Source organism: Schistocerca gregaria, chromosome X (assembly GCF_023897955.1).
Source record: "Schistocerca gregaria isolate iqSchGreg1 chromosome X, iqSchGreg1.2, whole genome shotgun sequence".
Lineage (NCBI taxonomy): Eukaryota > Metazoa > Arthropoda > Insecta > Orthoptera > Acrididae > Schistocerca > Schistocerca gregaria.
This window is the reverse complement of record NC_064931.1, coordinates 756,978,875-756,998,661: the sequence shown is the minus strand read 5'-3', so window position 1 is coordinate 756,998,661 and position 19,787 is coordinate 756,978,875. Positions and strand designations below refer to the sequence as shown.

General features: G+C 39.5%; 1 protein-coding gene across 9 annotated transcripts in view; it reads left to right on the top strand.

The window, feature by feature from the left end:
• LOC126298725 (uncharacterized) overlaps nucleotides 1–19,787 on the top strand; it is a 168,042-nt gene that overhangs the window by 83,492 nt on the left and 64,763 nt on the right. For all 9 annotated transcript variants that reach the window (XM_049990160.1, XM_049990162.1, XM_049990157.1 and 6 more), the window contains 5 exons: nucleotides 210–3,448; nucleotides 7,687–7,799; nucleotides 13,139–13,340; nucleotides 17,138–17,306; nucleotides 17,888–18,024. In XM_049990160.1, coding sequence (XP_049846117.1) covers nucleotides 210–3,448; nucleotides 7,687–7,799; nucleotides 13,139–13,340; nucleotides 17,138–17,306; nucleotides 17,888–18,024 — 3,860 coding nt within the window. The remainder of the gene's footprint in view (nucleotides 1–209; nucleotides 3,449–7,686; nucleotides 7,800–13,138; nucleotides 13,341–17,137; nucleotides 17,307–17,887; nucleotides 18,025–19,787) is intronic.

Genomic DNA, 19,787 nt, shown 5'->3' with positions numbered 1-19,787 from the left:
ACTCACCTTATGATGTGAAAGCTCACAGTATCAATAATTCTACTTTCTCCTTGTGTCCATTTTCTCTTGCTGATGACTTTATAAGCTAAAGAGCTTTTCTTCATTAATACTTTAAGCATTTTAATCACTAGAGCCATAAACTATCTACATTGCAGCATATCATAACCTTTCATGCCATGTGTAATTGTTACTGTATTCTTATATTTCAGAGTCCTGCAGAGAGCTTGACAACAGATAGTGGATCACTAGTAGATGATGGAGAAAACAATGAACAAGAAAGTGAAGCCGCAGAAGCCATTACAGGAAATGTTACAATTATGTCCACTGGAAATGTAAAAGGAATAACAGACGTGATACGTCCTCTGTCAGGTGCACACAGCCCGAAAATATCAGAGTCTCCATCATTGAGCACAAGCTCAGATAAAATAGACTGCTCAGTAGTAACTAACATTGCAGCTAATCCTGGACATTGTTCACCAGGACAGGTGGCAGGCTCTGTTGTCATTGTTAACAATGCTAATGCAAGCAGTAATAAACCTCTAATAAATGAAGCTGGGTTGACAGCTCACAATAACTTGCCAAACGTGAGTTCAAATCCAGTGTCATGCATATCGGTAGTAGGTTTGAAGGTGCCAGTTCCAAATTTAAGTGCACTCGATGATACTAGAAGCAACAAGTCAGCCTCCCAAGAAGAAATTCATGGTATTGTATGTGATATGAAACATAGTGTTGTTAAGGAAAATACAAAGGCAAGTCATCGCATACCTTACAGTGCTCTTGACGATGAAAGCACATCAAGCACTGAAAAAAGTTTGTCAGATAGTAAATTACATAAGTTAATGGATGAAGAGCCACCACGATTGGTCATAAAACGAGAATTTCAGCAGGACGCACTTGATAGAAGGGAGCGAGAAAAGGAAGCAGTCAAGATGAATGATGAAGTTTTAAATATGTCTGCAATGATGAAGGTTGTAATTAAAGAAGAATCTGAAAATAGTAGTGATGCAGTATCAAATATGCAGATGAATTTGTCCAATATGGGTGTCATTGTGAAAGAAGAACTAGAAACCTCACGTTCTCCAAATCCATCGCAGATGCTTGGAAATTCTCCGTTGGTTGGAGTTGACCTTAATAATCAAATTGGACCTCTGGTTGGGAACAGTAGTGTGCCATCACACTTGCCGCTATCAAGATGTATTAAAATTGAACCAGCATTTCTGAGAGAGGATCGACAAACTCATGCATTGGAACTGTCAACCAATGTTCAGTCATCACCTGCTCGAGATCCTCTGTCTCCCATACTTTCGTCAAATATTGTGCAGGCACCTCAAGTAACATCTGGTAGCTCAGGCAGTATATCGCACTGTTCTGATTCACCTCTTTTAAAAATAGTTGGACATCATCATCATCTGTCTTCTAACACTGCAGTTATTAGGCAGACATCTGAAGTGCAAGTTTCAGGTGGTTCAGACAGACCAGTCAGTTTCAGTGATGAAAACCGAGATGCAAAGCTGCAGTCTTCAGGACAGATTTCTGGTCAGCAGCCGACAGTACTGCAACATCCTTCCCAGGTGCTGCAACTCCAACAACAAAGTCAAACCAGTATATCTCAGCAAAACTGCAATTATATGTCAAACTCGTCATACCACCAACAACAGCAACAGCTCCAGCTTCATCACCACCACCACAGTCATCACCACAGATCGGCTAATCTGCCACCAGAGAAATCTGCAGTGGGCTTGTTGCACATAGTTCCACCCTGCACAAATGGGGGATCAAGCAATCCACAACAGAATGAACCACAAAACTTAAAAATTAAACAAGAAGTTATAACACCATCTGATCGTATGTTGTCAGATCCTCTGCAGTCCCTGAAAGAAGTTAAGGTTCCCAGCCTTACTGGTTCCGCATTGTCTTCCTCACAGTCACTCTCTAGTGGTAGTAATGGTGCAAACACCTGCTCAGATACACAGAGACCACCTTCGCCGAGTGGGCCAGCACCTCCATTTCTGGGACCCTCAATTGAGAATATTAAGAGAGAACCAGAGAGCTATCCGAGCTCTGTTGTTGTAGGGCCTCACAGCCTTAGCAGTGTGATGCCTAAGACGCCACCCCCAAAAATTCATTTGGCAGGAAATGTGCAGCAGTCATTATCAAATCAACAAGGAGGAGGAACACCACACGGATCAGTCACACAGCAACCTGGGGTGACCAGTAGCCCTCGGACAACTCCATGTACGCCTCCTCTGGCCTTACCCAGAGCAACATCGCGAACACCTCCGGGTTCACAGCCTCCTTCACAACCGTCACCGAGACTCACACCGACATCAAGTCTGGCTGCTCAGAGTGGACGGCAGCTTTCACCTTTAAGCAGCTCCTCACCTGGACACCCACATCCTACTCCACATCCCCATCCTTCGCCCTTTGCTGCACCTCCTGGACTTCACCATCATCCACATTCACTTATGCATCACCATCCACTGTTTGCTGCACAAGTTGCAGCACAAGCTGCAGCTGCACATCACAGCACTTACCATCATCCTCATCCATATGCAGCTTATGGTTATCCACTTCCTTATCCATATGGGCCACCTCTTCCTCAGCCACCACCTCATCACCCTACCCCACCATCTTTACATCGTTCTTCTCATGAAAGTACAAAAGTTGAAGTAAGGAATAGTGAAACACATTCTGTGCATCATTCTACACATGCTACTAGCATAACACGACAGGAAACTTCTACCACACCTGTGGATGAAGCGGAAGAACGTCATCACTCTCAAGAACAATCTTCCTCTCACCACCACCATTCTTCCCACCATTCTTCCCACCACTCCTCCCACCACTCCTCCCATCATTCATCACATCAGCAGTTGTCTTCAGAAAAATCAACTAGTCATCAAAGTATCCAAAGTGGCAGTCATTCTGTTGCAATCTCTCATTCAGCAACTTCCTCTAGTACTGCCTCTGTACACAGAATCAGTGTTAGTAGCAAGCAGAGTTCTTCTGGAACATCTAGTCCAACATGTCACATATCAGCAACTCTTTCATCATCTGTATCCTCCTCTACATCAATATCACATCCTTCCTCCAATCAGAACAACCATTACCATTCACATCATCATTCACATAGTCATCATCAACATCACCACCAGACAACTTCCAGTGATAGATCTTCTCCGGTTGGATCTGCTACTGTTCCATCTGTAATGAATGTTCCTCTTCCGTTGAGCCAAACTGGTCCAGCAACAGGGAGGAGTTCAAGTCACCAACATCATCAGAACTCTCACCATTCAAAATCAAGTTCTGGAACCTCCTCTCATCATCATACTGGGCAGCCTGGACTAGTAGTTCAACCTATACTACCACCATCTCTTGCTCATCACCATGTTGCACTGGGAGGAGTTCCACCAACTGCTGGCCCTACATCTTCCTTGGAAGCACTGAGGTAAGTGCTTGTTATGTTGACCTTTGGATATTTTTCACCTGTGTTGTATTCTATATATTTTTCTGGCATTTTCTAGAAGTACAACATAATTTTTGAGTGACTTTTGTGTTTCTGCTGTAAACGATACGTCTTCCCCCTTCCTTGCTAGATAAAATCACAGTAATGTAATTGTAACACAATTGCAGTGGTTCACAACTGGAAAGGAAAGAGATGTATAATTTAACACAATTTTCTTATTTTACTGCTGCTCCATCCCAGTAAAAGTTGTATCATGGAAGCAATATAGTACAATTACTGTCTTAATAAATTCAAAGGGGCAACTAACCATTGTAGTTTCAGATTTTAGTCATTCTACCAACTGAGATCAGAAAGTAATGCGACATATGCTTATGGTATGATGATACACAATATCTCCATGAGCATATAAGCTATAGAGATGGTTTCCCTCATTGAGTGAAACTTACCTGCAATGAAAAAGGTCAACTGTACACCTTGCGTTATTTCAAAAAATATCAATAGTTGATTTTTGATAAAACTGAGCAGAATGATGTGACTGTTACGAGTGATTTGATCACTGAACCTGTAGATGTATTATTCTACTTCGGTCAGTCTTGACCAGTTGAATCAATATTTTATAGGCTGTGTCATTCTGAAAGCTTAATTATCGGTTATGTGTGTAGCATAACTATGCCTTGGAAATTAATGATGATAATAATAATAATAATAATAATAGTAATAATAATAATTCATCAAGAAGCAGTAGATGGTTTTGTGGGAAACTAGCCAAGCAGTTATATGACATCTGGTGAATCTTTCATTCTGACTTCTGAGATCACTGGTGTTTGTTGCCAAAGAACTGACACAACTGCAAGAGGAGGAGAGACTGTTGGCACACTCCATTTCAAAACTATTGATGTAGGCTGAAATATCAGAAAATATGTCATGTACTATTTTTTCCTCCTCTTCCTCTTCCTCTTCCTCGCCTTTTCCCAGTTCTCTGCGGTGTCAGCGTTCTTATATGGATTTTGGCAATATTACTGACAGTTGGTTGTCAGGTGACCCTCCTGACATCACCACTCCCCCCCTCCCCCTCCCCCCCCCCCCCCCCCACTCTCCCACCTGCCCTCCCAGACAGAATCCATGCATCCTGTGTCTGCATCTTGGCGTCTTGAGTAAATCTCATGTTCATGTGTGAGAATGTTTTCTAATTGTTTGTGCAGCATGTATTAGTGGCAGGACATGGGTACCAACCTGGTATTCACCTATCTGGAAGTGGAAAACCACCTTTAAACCATATCCAGCCCTCAGCGTTAATTTGCAAGGCAATTCGACCTGAGGCAGGCCCAAATCCCAGAAGCAGCATGTTATGTGCTCGGCAATCTGGGCAGGTTATCATATCATGTGCAAATTGGCATTATATTCCTAATCTTAATAATTGAGCACTATAAACACTGTTAAATTCTGCAGTTACTAATTTTGATGTGCCATACCAAGGCCTGCGATATATGTAGATTATACAAGAGGGGACCAAAAAATTCTCAAATTAAAATTAATGCCTATTTGACACAATGCATTTTTTCTAACAGCTTTCCCACTACCAGAAACATTTTATGAATGGTTCAACTGGGATTTGACTGATAGCTTGCAGTATATTTATGCTCCCCCCCCCCCACCCCCTTCCTCAACTTCATCTAGATAATCAAAATGATGACTTAATAGTTCCTTCATATGTGAGAGTGTAAGGAAATGTTAAGCTGACAAGATTTGGTGAATGGGTGGGTGAGGAACGGCTATCATGGTTTCCCTTTTTGTATTTCTTTATTTTTATGAATAATGTCATTTCGATCACTTCATGTTTTTTTTATTTATTACCTCATTTTGTTTAACAAATTTTGACTACTGCCATCATAGGACACAAAATTAGAATTTCCTAAATTAAGTTCAGTATCTATATACTGTTAATAGTGTTTTATGACAAAATCTTTTGGTTTTGCTAAGCAATAAGTGCCAGGTATTGTTTTGATGCAGCAACAGTTTCTCAGTTGCCCTTAAGCCCAGTAATTTCTGTCATACATTTTCATCATATGTTTCCAAAGCACTCAAGTATACTTCCAGATTAACAGTTTGTCCGGATGGAAAATACTCCCTTTCACATCAGTGAAACACATGAGCATTGTCTTCATGTGTTGTCTCAGTTGGCATATATTCTTGTGTCTGACAAATGATTTTTACTAGCATTATTGCTGCTTTCCAGAAAAAAGTCTAAGCTATTTTGCAGCTGATATTTCAGTTTTTTTACACACAGTTATGCCTTCTGTGACAGCAGCACAAATTTCATGAAGAGCTGTTTCATATTCAGTTCCTGCAATAAAGTGTCCTTGCATGTGCTCCGTAACACAGAAATCATATCTAAAATCTTGTTAATTATATAACAGTGAACTATGTGACAGGATTTTGGATTCTTAACATGTTTCATGATGTTGCTGGTTGCTTAGGTCAAGGTTGATCTTTAAAAAATCCACCCTCTCCCCCATTTGAAATGTGAAAATCACTCATGTATAAAATCTTCCTGAGTGTTCAGATCATGTCAGATCAGAGTTAAAACTTGAGCTTTAGGAGCTTAACTCCATGTTCTTTGTCAGGAAATGACTGTCCACTGGGAGGGAAGTCTGTCTCCTATGTAGTGGTGTTCAATCTTGTGATTGCTTGGGTGACATAACTTTGAATTCCAACTTCTGCTGGTGGTGACATCATCTGAAGGGCTGAATTCACATCTGCAGGTGCAGGAGATTATTAATGTGTCAGTATGCCCCCTCCACCACTGGGTCACCATTGAGGAGTGAAAGGGGAACAGAGACTGCCTCCAGTGCTATAAAGGAGGCGGACCTTGCTCCCAGCAGACAATTATCTGCGCACAGTGTAGATGGTGTTAATTGTCAAAAGCTTGAGTTTTAACTCCAATTTTACATGCTCTGAACATTTAAAGGATTTTATACAGGGATGCTGCTATGAAAAACTTCTGATTTCTGTCACACTTGTGTTTTTCTTAGACTGTTTTCCTTACATGCCTTGTCAGGTTCGCTACAGTCTCAGCTGCAAATATTTCTGACAAAAACAGAAACACCACACGTATCTGTTCTTCATGATCTGCTGTAGTGAAAGTCCTAAAATACCACACAAAATGTATGAGGGCATGCTGAAAAGTAATGCCTATGAATTTTTTATTCTGTTCTCAGTATTGGTTGAAGTATTAATGTCATGCATTATTATTACTCGGTGAAATTTCTTGCTATGTTGATGCAAGTTGCATGCCCACTGCCACTAGAGGGCTCTGAATTGTAGTGTGTAATGTGGCGAAGTATAATGTAACTATGTCAGTGCATGAGAGGCCCTCAGAAAACTGAAAGTATGAATTTGAAGAGTTTGTCCACATGTGGAGCACTGTCTCCTTCAACATGAAAATATGGGCCCTGTGATATCTGTAACAATCTGACACCATAGATTCACTGTAATTGATCAATCTCCATACATTCCTGACTTGGTCCTATCTGATTTTCATCTGTTTTCAAAATTTAGAGAACTCCTTGAAGAACTTCACTTTGATAGTGATGAAGCAATGGAGGGAGAGGTGAGATTGTGGCACAATCAACAAATTCAAACATTCTGTAGTGACGGTATCAACAAACTAGTCTCTTGTTGGGAGAAATATTTATTTTTGGTGCCACATGTCTTTGTTGAGGAATAAATATGGAGACATGAGGAATAAAGCATGTAGTATGTTTTAAAGTTTGTTTCATTTAAAAAGCTTTAAGAGTTTTTACGTGAAAATTTCAGAAGCATTACTTTTCAGCACACCCTCTTAGGTGTTTTACTGTAGATAATGGGACCTCATCAGGAATAATTAATTCTATCAAATGTGGTTTGACGTTTTGGCACTGAGGCATACTTATGTACAACAAAAGGAATTGGATTAAAGTTTGTAAATCTGGACAACAGCAGCTGTATGAGCATCTTTGTTAAACAGCAACCACAGCAAGCAAATTCTGAAAACAGTGTTCCTGTAATAAAAGAACAATAGAGAATGAGTGTCAGGCCAGTGGTAATTACTTGTATTGGTGTTTCCCTGTTTTCCACTGCAAATTGCTTTTTTTTTTTTTTTTACATTTATGTAACTTTTTAATGAAATTAGTATACATGTTGTATATTTTGGCTAATATTGTTTCTCAATTATTTGACAGAGCTCATGCCCAGGCTGCAGCCAGTATGCAACAACAGTCACAACCGGTTCAGCAGGGATCTCTAACGTTTGGCATGATTCGCCCTTCATCTCATTCCCCATTGCAACAAACGGGTTAGTATGATTGGACTGTGCCTATAACGAAAGTTTTGTAAGTTTGAGTTCTACTTTTTATGGCTCAGGCTTTGAAAGAAAATCCAGATAACCTCTATTATTATTATTATTATTATTATTATTATTATTAAAAACAAAAAACTGTTGCTGTTCTTTGCTCATATTTTCTTCTATTTTTGTATAGAGATTTTATGCCAGGTTCTTCCATTTGAATAGTGGCACATATGTAATGTATAATTTTGGGTTATCTCCAAATGAACATGAAAAAGTAATCATTTTGTAGTTGAAATGATGCCTTCTTTAATTTTGTAAGTTGATACAACAGTAAATTTTGCCTTGTGTCAGAGTCTGGAAACACATTGCAAATTTGAACTAAGTTTCCTGAGAGAAAGGAATGGCATAGTCAGGCAAGATTAAAGACAGCTGAAGTGGGGAGAACTTATAGTAATGGTAGGTCATAAACATAGAGACAGTGGAAGGAAAATAGATACAGCATGAAAAGGGAAACAGTAATGAAAGAGATAGTAAAATTTTAAATTTAAGTTATGATCCAAGAACAAAGTAGATAAAATAGTTTTAAGCAAAAAGTTACCAGAAGGTCAAGCCAAGGTTGTGCTTATTGAAAAAGTGATATGAATGTCAAGTAACAAATGATAGTAAATGGAAAGAACAATAAAGACAAGGCTTTAATAAGGACAGAACATGATACAGGCCAGCACCGGTTAATTATTGAGATGTCAGTGTTCTGTGGATACTGTTGTGTCTGTGGATTTAGTGTCCTGAGTGGTAGGCTGCGTGCAGTAATTGATGAGTTCCCAAGTTGCAAATAGTGACAAGTCATTAACACAGTACAGAAAGAACAAAGTTTAACATAATGTAGCTTCTGATTGATAACTGAAAGGGGTCTTCCTGATTCTGGTATGAACATCGTAGCCAAGAGTCTGTCATGACTTTGGTCATGACTGTGATTTTTTTAAATATTTGTATTTTTAAAATTTTTATGTCATGTTCCACAGGACTAAATTGAGGAGCAAGTCTCCATGACCATGGAAAGAGTCAATACATAAAATTATAACGCAAGAGTAATAACAGATAAAATGAAATATACGTGAATCCTACACAGATGACAAGCCATGTCATGACACTATCCATTGGGACATGGGTCTTGATGATAACTGTCATGGCCACTGAGATACAGAGTCCAGAGAAGGCCAGCATTGGACAGATGAAGGCTCTAAAACTGGTAACTGTTGGGTCGGCATGTTGGAGGTGGTGTGAGCTCCAAATGATGGGCCGTGAGGTAGGTGTTGAGGTCTGAGCTTAAGGAGAAGTGGGACCTGGTGTACTGCTGCCAGCTTGCAGTTGAGCAGCATCTTTGTAGGCAGCAGGCAGAAGGACATCATGCGTGACTTGGCAAGCACATGACAGCGGATGCCGTATAGTCTCTGCGATGGCAATGCCATTGTTGCTGATGCACAAGCTGCTTTAGAGCGAGTCAGGCATCCCTGCCGATGCCTGCTAGAGGTTAACATGTCAGCAGGTGTTTATAGTTTGTCTGTAGTAATGTTTCTATAATGTGCAGTGTACTAGTGATGCTCAGTATGTGACTGTTCCCAGTGGAGTAATGCCTGCAGTACCGGAGCAAACTAACTGCTGGGTTTGGGTGTTGTGGCAGAAGTAGAAGTTACCAACATATAGCCAGACGTGGCATCCTTTCCCCTTGAAGGAAAAATACAGTGAAGCCATCTTGACATAGGCTACAGATCCTGCATCCCTTCCTATTGGTGGGAGGTGGTGGAACAGATGAGTAAGAGTGATGGTGTCAGGTGTCCACAGGGAAGCTGTTCCTCTCCCAGTGATATGGAATGTCTGAGGGTTTGAGGAACTTGTGGCAGCTGTGACCTTGTCCGCAAAATTTGGGACCTGAGGCTGTGTGGTGTGCGTATGAGCATGGGAGAAGAGGGCTGGTAGGGAGGACTGGAGCGGTGTGTAGGATGTTGCTGGCACGTATAGAAGCACAGAAGGAGAGAGTGGAGCAGCAGAGGAAGTGAAGACACTGGCACATAGTCGAAAGTCACCTAGATGAGAGGAGGCACAAAGTGTTGCATGGCTGGAGGGAACATGATGTGTGACACCCTCGTGAGGGAGACTGTGGCCAAAGCTGCAACTTATCGCAAAGGCTCGTGTTGGAAGTAGTGTTGGGCTCGCTGCTAGAGGAGGATGGTGGAGGGCAGGCCATGGCTGCAACATCTGGAACACCATTGGGCATGGCAGGAGGAGAGCAGCAGTTGGGTGGAGGATGATATTAGATGCTGCGATGAGGTAACTGGATTCTTGTCGCCAACTTTAGTGTCTCGAGTGTTAAGCTGCTTGCAGTAAATGATGAGTGCCCAAGTTGTGTATTGTAACACTTTATTAACAGTGCACGGAAGGAACAAAGTTCACTATAATGTAGCTTTTGAATTATACAAGTGAAAGGGGTCCTTCCGATATGAGATGAACATGGCATAGCCGAAAGTCTATTAAAACGTGGGTATTGACAATGTCGTAATGTAGGTCATGATGCTAGTTCACCGTGGTGTGGGTCGTGACAGTAACTGCAATGGCTGCTTAGATACCGAGCTGAGGAAGGTCAGTTTGGTCATTCGACGGCTCTGAAAGCGATGTGTAGTGCTGCTTGCATGCGGTCGGGTGGCGTCTTTATATGCAGCGGGCGGAAGGACACCAGATGCGATGCAGCCGCTGCGATGGCAGCATCACTGTCAGCAGTGCATGTGATGCTTGAGAGCTAAGCTGGTGACCCGATATTGGCTGCCAGAGATTGGTATGTCAGTATGCATTTATGGTTTGTCTGCAATAATGTTTCCATAAATGTGGTGTACTAGTGGTGCTCAGCATATGACAGTCTCCAACAGAGGAGCGCCTGTGGCACTGTAGCACTGTAGCAGTCTGTCCGCTGGTTGTGGGCATTGTGCTGGAAGCAGAAGTGGCCGGCGCATTACCAGAGATATGGCGGAGGGCAAGCACTAATCATTACAAATAAGGAAATACACTCCTTGCACGTTACTGTGTCTGAGCTGCTGTGCTACTTCAGAAGACCTTGTTTTGTCAAAGCTGTAAATTGTCATACCATTGTATTAGCTTTCTTCCTCAGTCAGTACCATCTGCGACTATCAATTTTTGGCCCATTTTTTATACTGCAGTACAATTTTAATCTTAGAGTATTTCCATTTACCTAGAGGCAATTATTGACTGCAGAATCATCAAAAATCTGTTATGCCAAATTGGTCTCTTGCATGTCTTATGTATAACGCATGTCCTAAGCCTTGTACTGATAAGGACAAATATCATATGTATAATTAAATCTGTACAAATAATGCCTTTGGTCTGGTGGAACATGACAAGATTAAAATCACATATATTACTGAATAAAATAACAACACTTAATGTACGGGCTCTGACTGATCAACAGTTTATGTGTGAAACTGAAATCTAAAGTAACAAGTAATATTCTAAAGTGCAGTTTGTCTTAATGTTTTGTTTGCAAAGAATTTGACACACACTGTCTCAAATTTACTTCTAAAAGCCTTCTGTTTGGTATTGAGCATGTGTATAAAAAGAAATGTCACTCAGTGCATTTCTTGGGAACTGCCAATGCTGTAGGAGTTTAGAGAAATATGACAAAACTTCAAAAATGAAACGTTAAACTACTGAACAGTTTTAGGTAATATGTTTTTTTCATGCTGCATGCAACATAAATATTAAAAAGGAAATAGAGTTACATAAATCACATTCTGAAGAGACTATTGTCTTTTTAGCAGTTTTTAATAGCCATGTGCTTGTCTAAATAAACATGTCTTGCTAGGAACTTTGCCTGCAAGAGCAGTGTGCAATATGGCAAGTTTTGTATTACAGATGAAATCCCCATTTATTAACATTCAGACACTACTTCTATACCTTGTTTCACTTCATATGAATAAGCGGTGGGCAATAAAGAGTATTCCTACAGCTCTGTATTCACATTACTCCATGCATAAGCAGATGTATTTTTTATGTTTTCCTAAAATCAAGAAACAGCACTGTTTCAGATTGAGGATTTGTAACATTGTGAGAATTTATCAGATATTTCACCATGTTCTGTGTTCAATAACACGAGAGAAAGACATGTCACTTGTCATTGTAATAGAAATTGATTTAGTATATTAACTGCTTTCATATTACAGAAGTTAATTTTCTTTTGAAACTTAGTGATCATTTGCTTCAATTTTTTTTGTGTTAGTATGGATGACAGTTACTGACATATGATAGTATGCTGTACATTTTTGAATTAGTAATAAATATGCATATACTTAAATAATTGCTCTTAAATGCATGACAGACAGAATTTATTATTGCAATATTATTGATTCAGGAGAAGCACTGAAACTGAGACATATTTAGCCCACCATTTGTTGCTTAGTTGCTTTAAAACAGCATTCCCATGAGTCCTTGTCTCATGTAACTTAAATTTTTTTCTTCTTCCTTTGGATTGCTTGTGGAACTAGTGTGGTTAATGCTGCCAGCTGCGGAGTCAGGGTTGCCAGGTAAGAAGCCTCACAGTGAATGTAAAATGTTACCCTTAAGTCACATGATGGAGGCTCAAAGGTTGGGCTCTGCAAAGATGTTTGACACTATTTTATTTGAGCAGGATTTAGATTCTTCATCTAGTAAGAATCAGTGGGCAATTAAAAGGGAAAAGGTTGATTGGGAGCTAAGTTATGAATAGACATCCAGAGATACTTGTGTATTTACTGTGATTCATAAATATTTGCATTCAAATGGTATACCTCTGAGTCTTTGCTTGGTGTAACCCAAAAACAGCTCTTTGTTTGTTTGTATGTATGTATGTATGTATGTATGTATGTATGTTGTTTTGCATTGCTTTGGTGTTAGCATGCCTCCATTCAGGCAAGTGAAATGTTACTACAATTTCTGTGGCAGGAATGTGCATGAGTTGCTCCTCCTTAATTGTCTTCCTTCTTATTAGTTGACATTCTGATTTATTGGCATTTAATTTATTCAGTTGTTGACAATCATCAAATGATGTAATAAAGTTTGTAAATCTAGGATGAGAATTTAAATGCTTTCAACCCTTTTTAAAGCTTTGGTTTGAATTCTTGAGCTTCCAGTTGTGTTTCAGAAGTTATATAAATTGTGAGTAATTTGAATGGCAGGTTCTGGATACAATTAACAAACAAAATTAATATTCCAGTGTCCAAATATAAATGCATGATTCATGGTGGGAAATAACTTTCTCTTAACAATTATTTAATAAAACTGACATAATTTTTTGTATGCAGGATCACACCATCACACCCCTCGACATATTGTAGGTTTACCAGATGATTTGAAATCTGAAACATTGAGCGACATGGATGCTCAGATTACGGCATCACAGCAGCCAGAAGAGGATGAGATTCCGAGCCCAAATCATGTTCCAAGAGGCCCAAGCCCAGAACCAAAGATAGAAGATACAGAATGTCATCGTAGCCAGAGTGCCATGTGAGTAACGATAAAATAATGTGTCCGCACATAAGTGAGCCTTCTCTCTCACTATTGTCCCTTTGATCTTAATATGTACGGTGGTATGTGATATCCATTCCCCTTTTAGGTGATATAAGACTTTGTTTGTTTTGTGCTAAGAGAGTTGTAAAAAAAGTGTTAATAAGTTTATGGTTTAGCTTTGCATTCACTGTGGCACCTTGTGTGTATCGTCTTTTGTGATAGTGCTTATATTCAGTTTTATTTATGAATGTTATTCTTCACTTCAAGTAGATCCAACCTGTTCTTAATTATGGAGATCAAAGTAGAAATGACACAGTTTTCATCATACCATCTTTTATCCGTTTAAGGTTTCAGCTGTTAAGAACTTTTATTTTGATCTCGCTTGTAAGAATCTGTGAGGGATAATTAGCTAAGTAGTTTTCTGTTCTCTCTCTCTCTCTCTCTCTCTCTCTCTCTCTCTCTCTCTCTCTCTCTCTCTCTAAGAATGGCAGTGAGACTTATATAAATGTATTATGTTATTTTAAGTGTGTTTCTTTCTCCTCTTCTTTTTCCACTGCAAGCTGTTAAATAGGAAGAGATGTGATTTACTTGCAAACCCTTTATCTGGTGTTTGATTTCTAGTTTGTGTAAGAGCTGTAAGTTTTCTGTGGCTCAACAGTGTATAAGGGACTTTTTGATGAGATTTGATTTAACCAGGGAGACAAAACTGCAATGCTCTTAGTCCCTCATTTCCCTCACCTAAACTAACTTTAATGTACCGTATCTTTCCCTTTCATTCTAGTAAAGCCAACCAGTACCCTAGAAGAGTAGCAGGAGTCCATTTACTGGGTCTCTGTTAGCCACAGTTTCTTTGGAATTAATGGCCCAAATATTTTGCGTCTTTTGGTACAATGCTTCACACTAGAAGATTAAAAGTGATGTGGTTTCATCTCTTGTACTATATAATTTGCACTTAGTGACTTCTTTCTGTAGTCCCATTATGTGCAGGTATTTCTTGAAGTTCTCGTGGCCATTCACTAGATCTATCATGCGTTTATTTACCTCCTGTTCAAGCCCAGGATTACGGAACTCCTCTTTAAATATGGTTTTGGCATCATTACCTTGCAGTTTTTTTTTTAAATACTTCTTGAGTATTAAGATAGGCGACATCATTCAGAAGGCAAGATATTTTGGCAACTCGACTTCTTGCTGCCGGCAGGTGTTCCTGATAATTAATGAATTCTGATGGGCACCTCTTCCACTGTGCTGATAAGTTCCACTGTAGATAGGGTAGTTGGTGTCAGTGTAAAATTTAGCCCCTATTGTAGTACAGATAAGTTAGCACTGTCAGTAATTTTCTTTGTGCAATTGATTACAGTTGTTCGAGGTCTTTCTTGGAGTTGTTTAGTGGTAAGGCATTTGTACTTCGCGGTTTGTCTGCAAGTGGCCAATTGTCGTGCTCTGTTGGCTTGAGACCAGCAAACTACATCTGTTCACTCCCACAATTCATGGGAGAGTGTTGATGCCAACTGGATGTGAAGTGTGAAGAGTTCTCTTGGAGTCTTGTCTCATCTGTGCCGAATGTAGCAGATCCTACCTAGTCTGGCCAAGTGCAGAGGGTGGATATGCTAATCATAGGGAGCTCCAACATTGGATGGGTAATGGAGTCCCACAGTGAAATAGAAGACAGGTCAGGAAAGAATACCAATGTACACTTTGTATGCTTGCCGGGGGTTCTCATCTGAGATGTGGAGGCGGCTCTCCCAGTGGTTCTCGAGTGTCCCGGGTCCAACTGGCTGCAAATTGTGGCTCATGTCAGCATGAATAATGCCTGTTAATTGAGTTTTGAGGCCCATCTCAGTTCCCAGGTGAAGAGGTACATGGGGTGCAGGCTAAGCTCATTATTTTTAGCATTGTATGAGTTGTCATGCGAGTTGGTAACCGTTATCTTCCAAGGAGCCAATTGTTACTTCCTCACTGCTAATGGTAAATGAGTGGAAGGTAGCCAGAGGATCTGTTACTGTAAAGAATTTGGACCGTCAAGTAATAGTATAGCTGACACAAGTGCACTTGGAATAAATATAATTTATACTGAACTATTGGAAAAGAACTGCTACACTGTTGACAATTTATAGCAGACATGGTTAGCTATAAACAGAGTTGACACTGGGTGTGTACACCGAATGTTTGCCAGTAGAGCTAGCTGTCAACAACTCAGTGCAATGTTCGGCACCGACTAGTGACATGGAAGTAATCCTGACTAGAAGTCTGGTGCCCAGGTGTGCGCCACTTGTAACTCCGTCTTGGCAGTCTCCATTGCCAGTGGCCTGGTGATTTTCCATTGGTAGCAGTGTTCAAAGGGCTTCTTGTGGTGCCTGTAGGAATCTTCCAGGCACCAGTACTGACAATATTGATAGGTTACGATGCTACAATATCCGGGCTTGAGAATGGTCCTCTTGTGTGAAGCAGAGTGGATGGTTTAAACCAGAAACTCAGACGATTCTCTCTGTGATGGTATTGGATGCGAATTTCTTGATCTCTGTTTTTGGATGGGGAGTTGTAAGGTTTCTCTTAATAGGTCAGGCATGCACTGCCCGCAGGATGTGGCCCCTAGGGTGGTGGCGTGCATGTGGGGTTTTTTTAGGTTGGAGGAACCCACCTTGGGATCAGAGATAATTTGCCTTCTGAAACTGAAGATACGTCTGCCACATTCTTCTCAGAAAATGCTTTCCCCCACAGATTAAAAATATAAAAGGTTCATTTGATATTTATAAATTGCAGGAGCATCCATGGTTAGATCCTCAAATTAGTATTGCTTAGTGAAGGTTGTAATGCCCAGGTAGTAATAGGAACAGAAAGTTGGTTGAAACCAGAAGTGAATAGCAATGAAATCTTACATTCAACTTGGAATATTTATCATAAGGATAGGATAGAGACCAATGGTGGTAGCATATTTATTGCAGTAAAGAATTCTATAATAAATGTGTTCTGTGGTTATCACGGTATTCCAAACGTTAATTAATTTGGGTAAAGTTAAATATCAGAGATGGGTCAGAAATTGTAAGCGGATGCTTTTATAGATCACCTGTGTCAGGAGCTGTAGTGGTATAGTGATTCAGAGAGAAATTGCAGTATGTTGTGCATCTGGTGCTATTTGGCTGTTAATATGCATTTGGTCTATTAATATCTCTGACACCGTTTCTTTCATGTTTGGATGTTTCCTTTTCTAAACAGGTGGGTTCCTTCTTTATACTCTTTCCCAAATACCCTCTCTTTTTCTCCGTGAAGAAGGAAATTATAATTTAAAAAGCAAGGGATATTTATTTATTTTAAGTTGTTGTTGGTAATACTGTGAATTGGACCTTCTGAAGGTAAGTACTGGTTGGTCTTCCTCTTCATAATTTCAGTAATTTTTCCAAATAAATTTTCTGCTTTAGATCTTATATTCTAATCTCGGATTGTTATGCATTGGAGATAAAACTGTATTGATGTACAGTAAGAAGATGGTACTGAAAACTTTTGAAAAGTGTTAGAACTGCCCAATGACATGAAAAAGTAAACACAGTCTTGAAGGAGTAATATATATAATTTGCTATTCATTTTAATTTTTCACTTTTGCAATGATTTTTCTGAAATGGACTGAAAATGGGGTGGGGGCAGGGGGTGCATGTGTGAAGAAAACAAAAAGAATCAGAGCCTGTGTGTGTGTGTGTGTGTGTGTGTGTGTGAGAGAGAGAGATAGAGAGAGAGAGGACATTCCTTTTTATTGTCTTTGGACAATCATAAGGATTTTCATTTTTCTGCTATTGTTGCAGTTTTCTGCGGCACTGGAACAGAGGCGATTTCAATTCCTGTGCAAGAACCGATCTCACATTTAAGCCAGTTCCTGATTCTAAATTAGCTCGTAAAAGAGAAGAGCGTCTTCGAAAACAAGCTGAAAGAGAAAGAGAAGAAAGAGAAAAGGCTGCATTGCAAGCACAAACGGTATGTCATATTTAAATGTTATTGCTAGAAATAGTATGGAAATTTTTGCATTGAAATGAGAACTGCACAAAATAGTATGAGCTTTGAATTTCAATTTAATACAAGAAGCTGGAAGGAACTGTGTGTGTTTGTGTTATTTTTGTGTTATTTTCATTGTTAATTTCTAGAATTTTTGCTATCTTCAGTAGTGATTGCTATGAAATGAAAGGGATAGGTTGTTAGTCACCACACAGAGGAAAGTCTGTTAAACTTATAGTTTTTGGACAAAAAAGTTCTGCCGCCTCTGTGTAGTGAGTAGCTGTCTATTTTTTTCATATTATTGTTATTCCATCCTGGACTTTATATTGTTTGATTTACTGACTGGTATGACAAACTCTGAGACAGCATTTTATCCTGAAGGTACAAGTGCTACAGATTAAAAATGTATTGTGACATTTTCATTGCTACCCAGTCAGTTGGTTGTAGGCTGTAGGAATTCATCATTGAAATGGCTTAACATGAATTACAGTTCCCGTAATACTTTTCTCTCTCTTCTTTTTTATACTTGGCTTTCATTATAATTTATTTCAATGTTTTGTTAGAGGAAAATTACAACGCCAGAAAAATCTGAGGGTCCAAAGCCTCCATCCCGTGGTCCCATGGAGACTATAACCTCTCCATATGAGCGTTTTACACCGAGACAAGGTTATCCTGACACACCAGCATTAAGACAGCTAAGGTATGTTTGTTAAATAATATCTGTCAAATATTCATTGTCTGCTTCTCGTTTTTGCACAGTTCTTTTTTAATTGTTATTTTTAAGTTTTTTATAAAATTACAAAGATTTTTCCATAAAAAATTGAGTGATAGGATATGGGCAGTACAGACTGCAAACTTCAGTTTTTATTTGTGTGTTTTAGAAGAGTTGCATTACATGAACAAAGTTAGCAGCCCTGAGTTGTTGATCATAGCTTAGTTAAGACGACACATAATTAGCATCCCAACTGCGGACTGTTTCTTCATGAAGAATTACATTTATTGGGATAATAGCAAGGGTTTGTTTAAGAATGCTCTCTCTCTCTCTCTCTCTCTCTCTCTCTCTCTCTCTGTGTGTGTGTGTGTGTGTGTGTGTGTGTGTGTGTGTGTGTGTGTGTGTGTGTGTGTCCGTCCGTCCGTCCCATCCCCCATCCCTTCTTCCCTCTCGCCTCTCGTTTCCTCAGACCCCCTCTTCCTGTATTCCTTCACTCCAGTGCAAACAAATTTCAAGACTGGTATCATTTTCTTTCAGTCTAATGATTCTAAACGTAAAAGTTTTGTCTTTTAAATAATACCAAAAGTGTAAAACAAAGGAAGCATTTCTGTGATCTATGATCACCAGTTCAGGAATGTGGAAACTACTGGTCGAAGCACCACTATTTACCAGTAGTGTTCTGAGTTGTTCCCTTATCATCTAAAATTGAGCCAGTTTATGGACATTCCTTCTTTCTTCAATATTTAAAAAAATAAAAAGCAGTCTATTGAAGAGATAAAAGATGACCTTGGAATTCCAATTTGAATGGAACAAACTGCATGATCCCTCCAGATGATAATGATGATGAGATGGTTCTGTTGCTCTTAATTATCTGTGCCCACCCATCACTTTTCTAGCAGCTGTACTGCCTGTCCCATTTGATTTACACACTATATACTTAATAAATATTTAAAGAGTTTTCAACAAGTAACATATTCAGTGGTGCAGTTACATTTGTTGTATCCTCTGAAAACAACCAATTTGGAAATGGGTGAAAATATTATCAGTTTTCACTAAGAGTCCAAAGAGAGGTTAGCACACTGGACTCGAATTTTGGAGGATGACGATTCAAATCTACATCTGGCCATCCCAATTTAGGTTTTCTGTGATTTCTCTAAGTTGCTCCAGTCAAATGCTGGGATTATTCCTTTGAAAAGACATGACTGATTTCCTTCTCCATCCTTGAAACATTCCTACTTGTTCTCCATCACGTCCATCTCCTCAATGCTGATGGGATGTTAAACCCTAATATTGCTTCCTTTTCCAAAGTGGGATATATTTTGCCTGGGATAACAAATTAAATGAAGACGATAATAGAGAAAATAAAACATTTTTCACCTTGGTGTTTGAATTAAAAGATAGTGCTGAAAAATAAGTTACACAGTGTGGAAATAAAGATTGGCACCAGGCACGGTGGAAGTTATGCAGAGATAACAAATACCAAAACAAGGTACAGAAAACTAATGTTCCAGAATGACCGTTTTGGTTTGGGTACTGGCTATGAAAAAAGAAATAGTGGGTGACTGAAGACATTATGTTGCTCAGGATATGATTTGCTGGCCGGATTTCACTGACACTAGGCAGGCAGGTGCTACCTTAAATCCATACTGAATTGGAAATAACACCTGACAACAGGAACGTATAATATGTTTAATATTCTTGGCAGGCACTATCCTGTAATTCATTGAGGGCAAGTGTACTAGAATTTTATT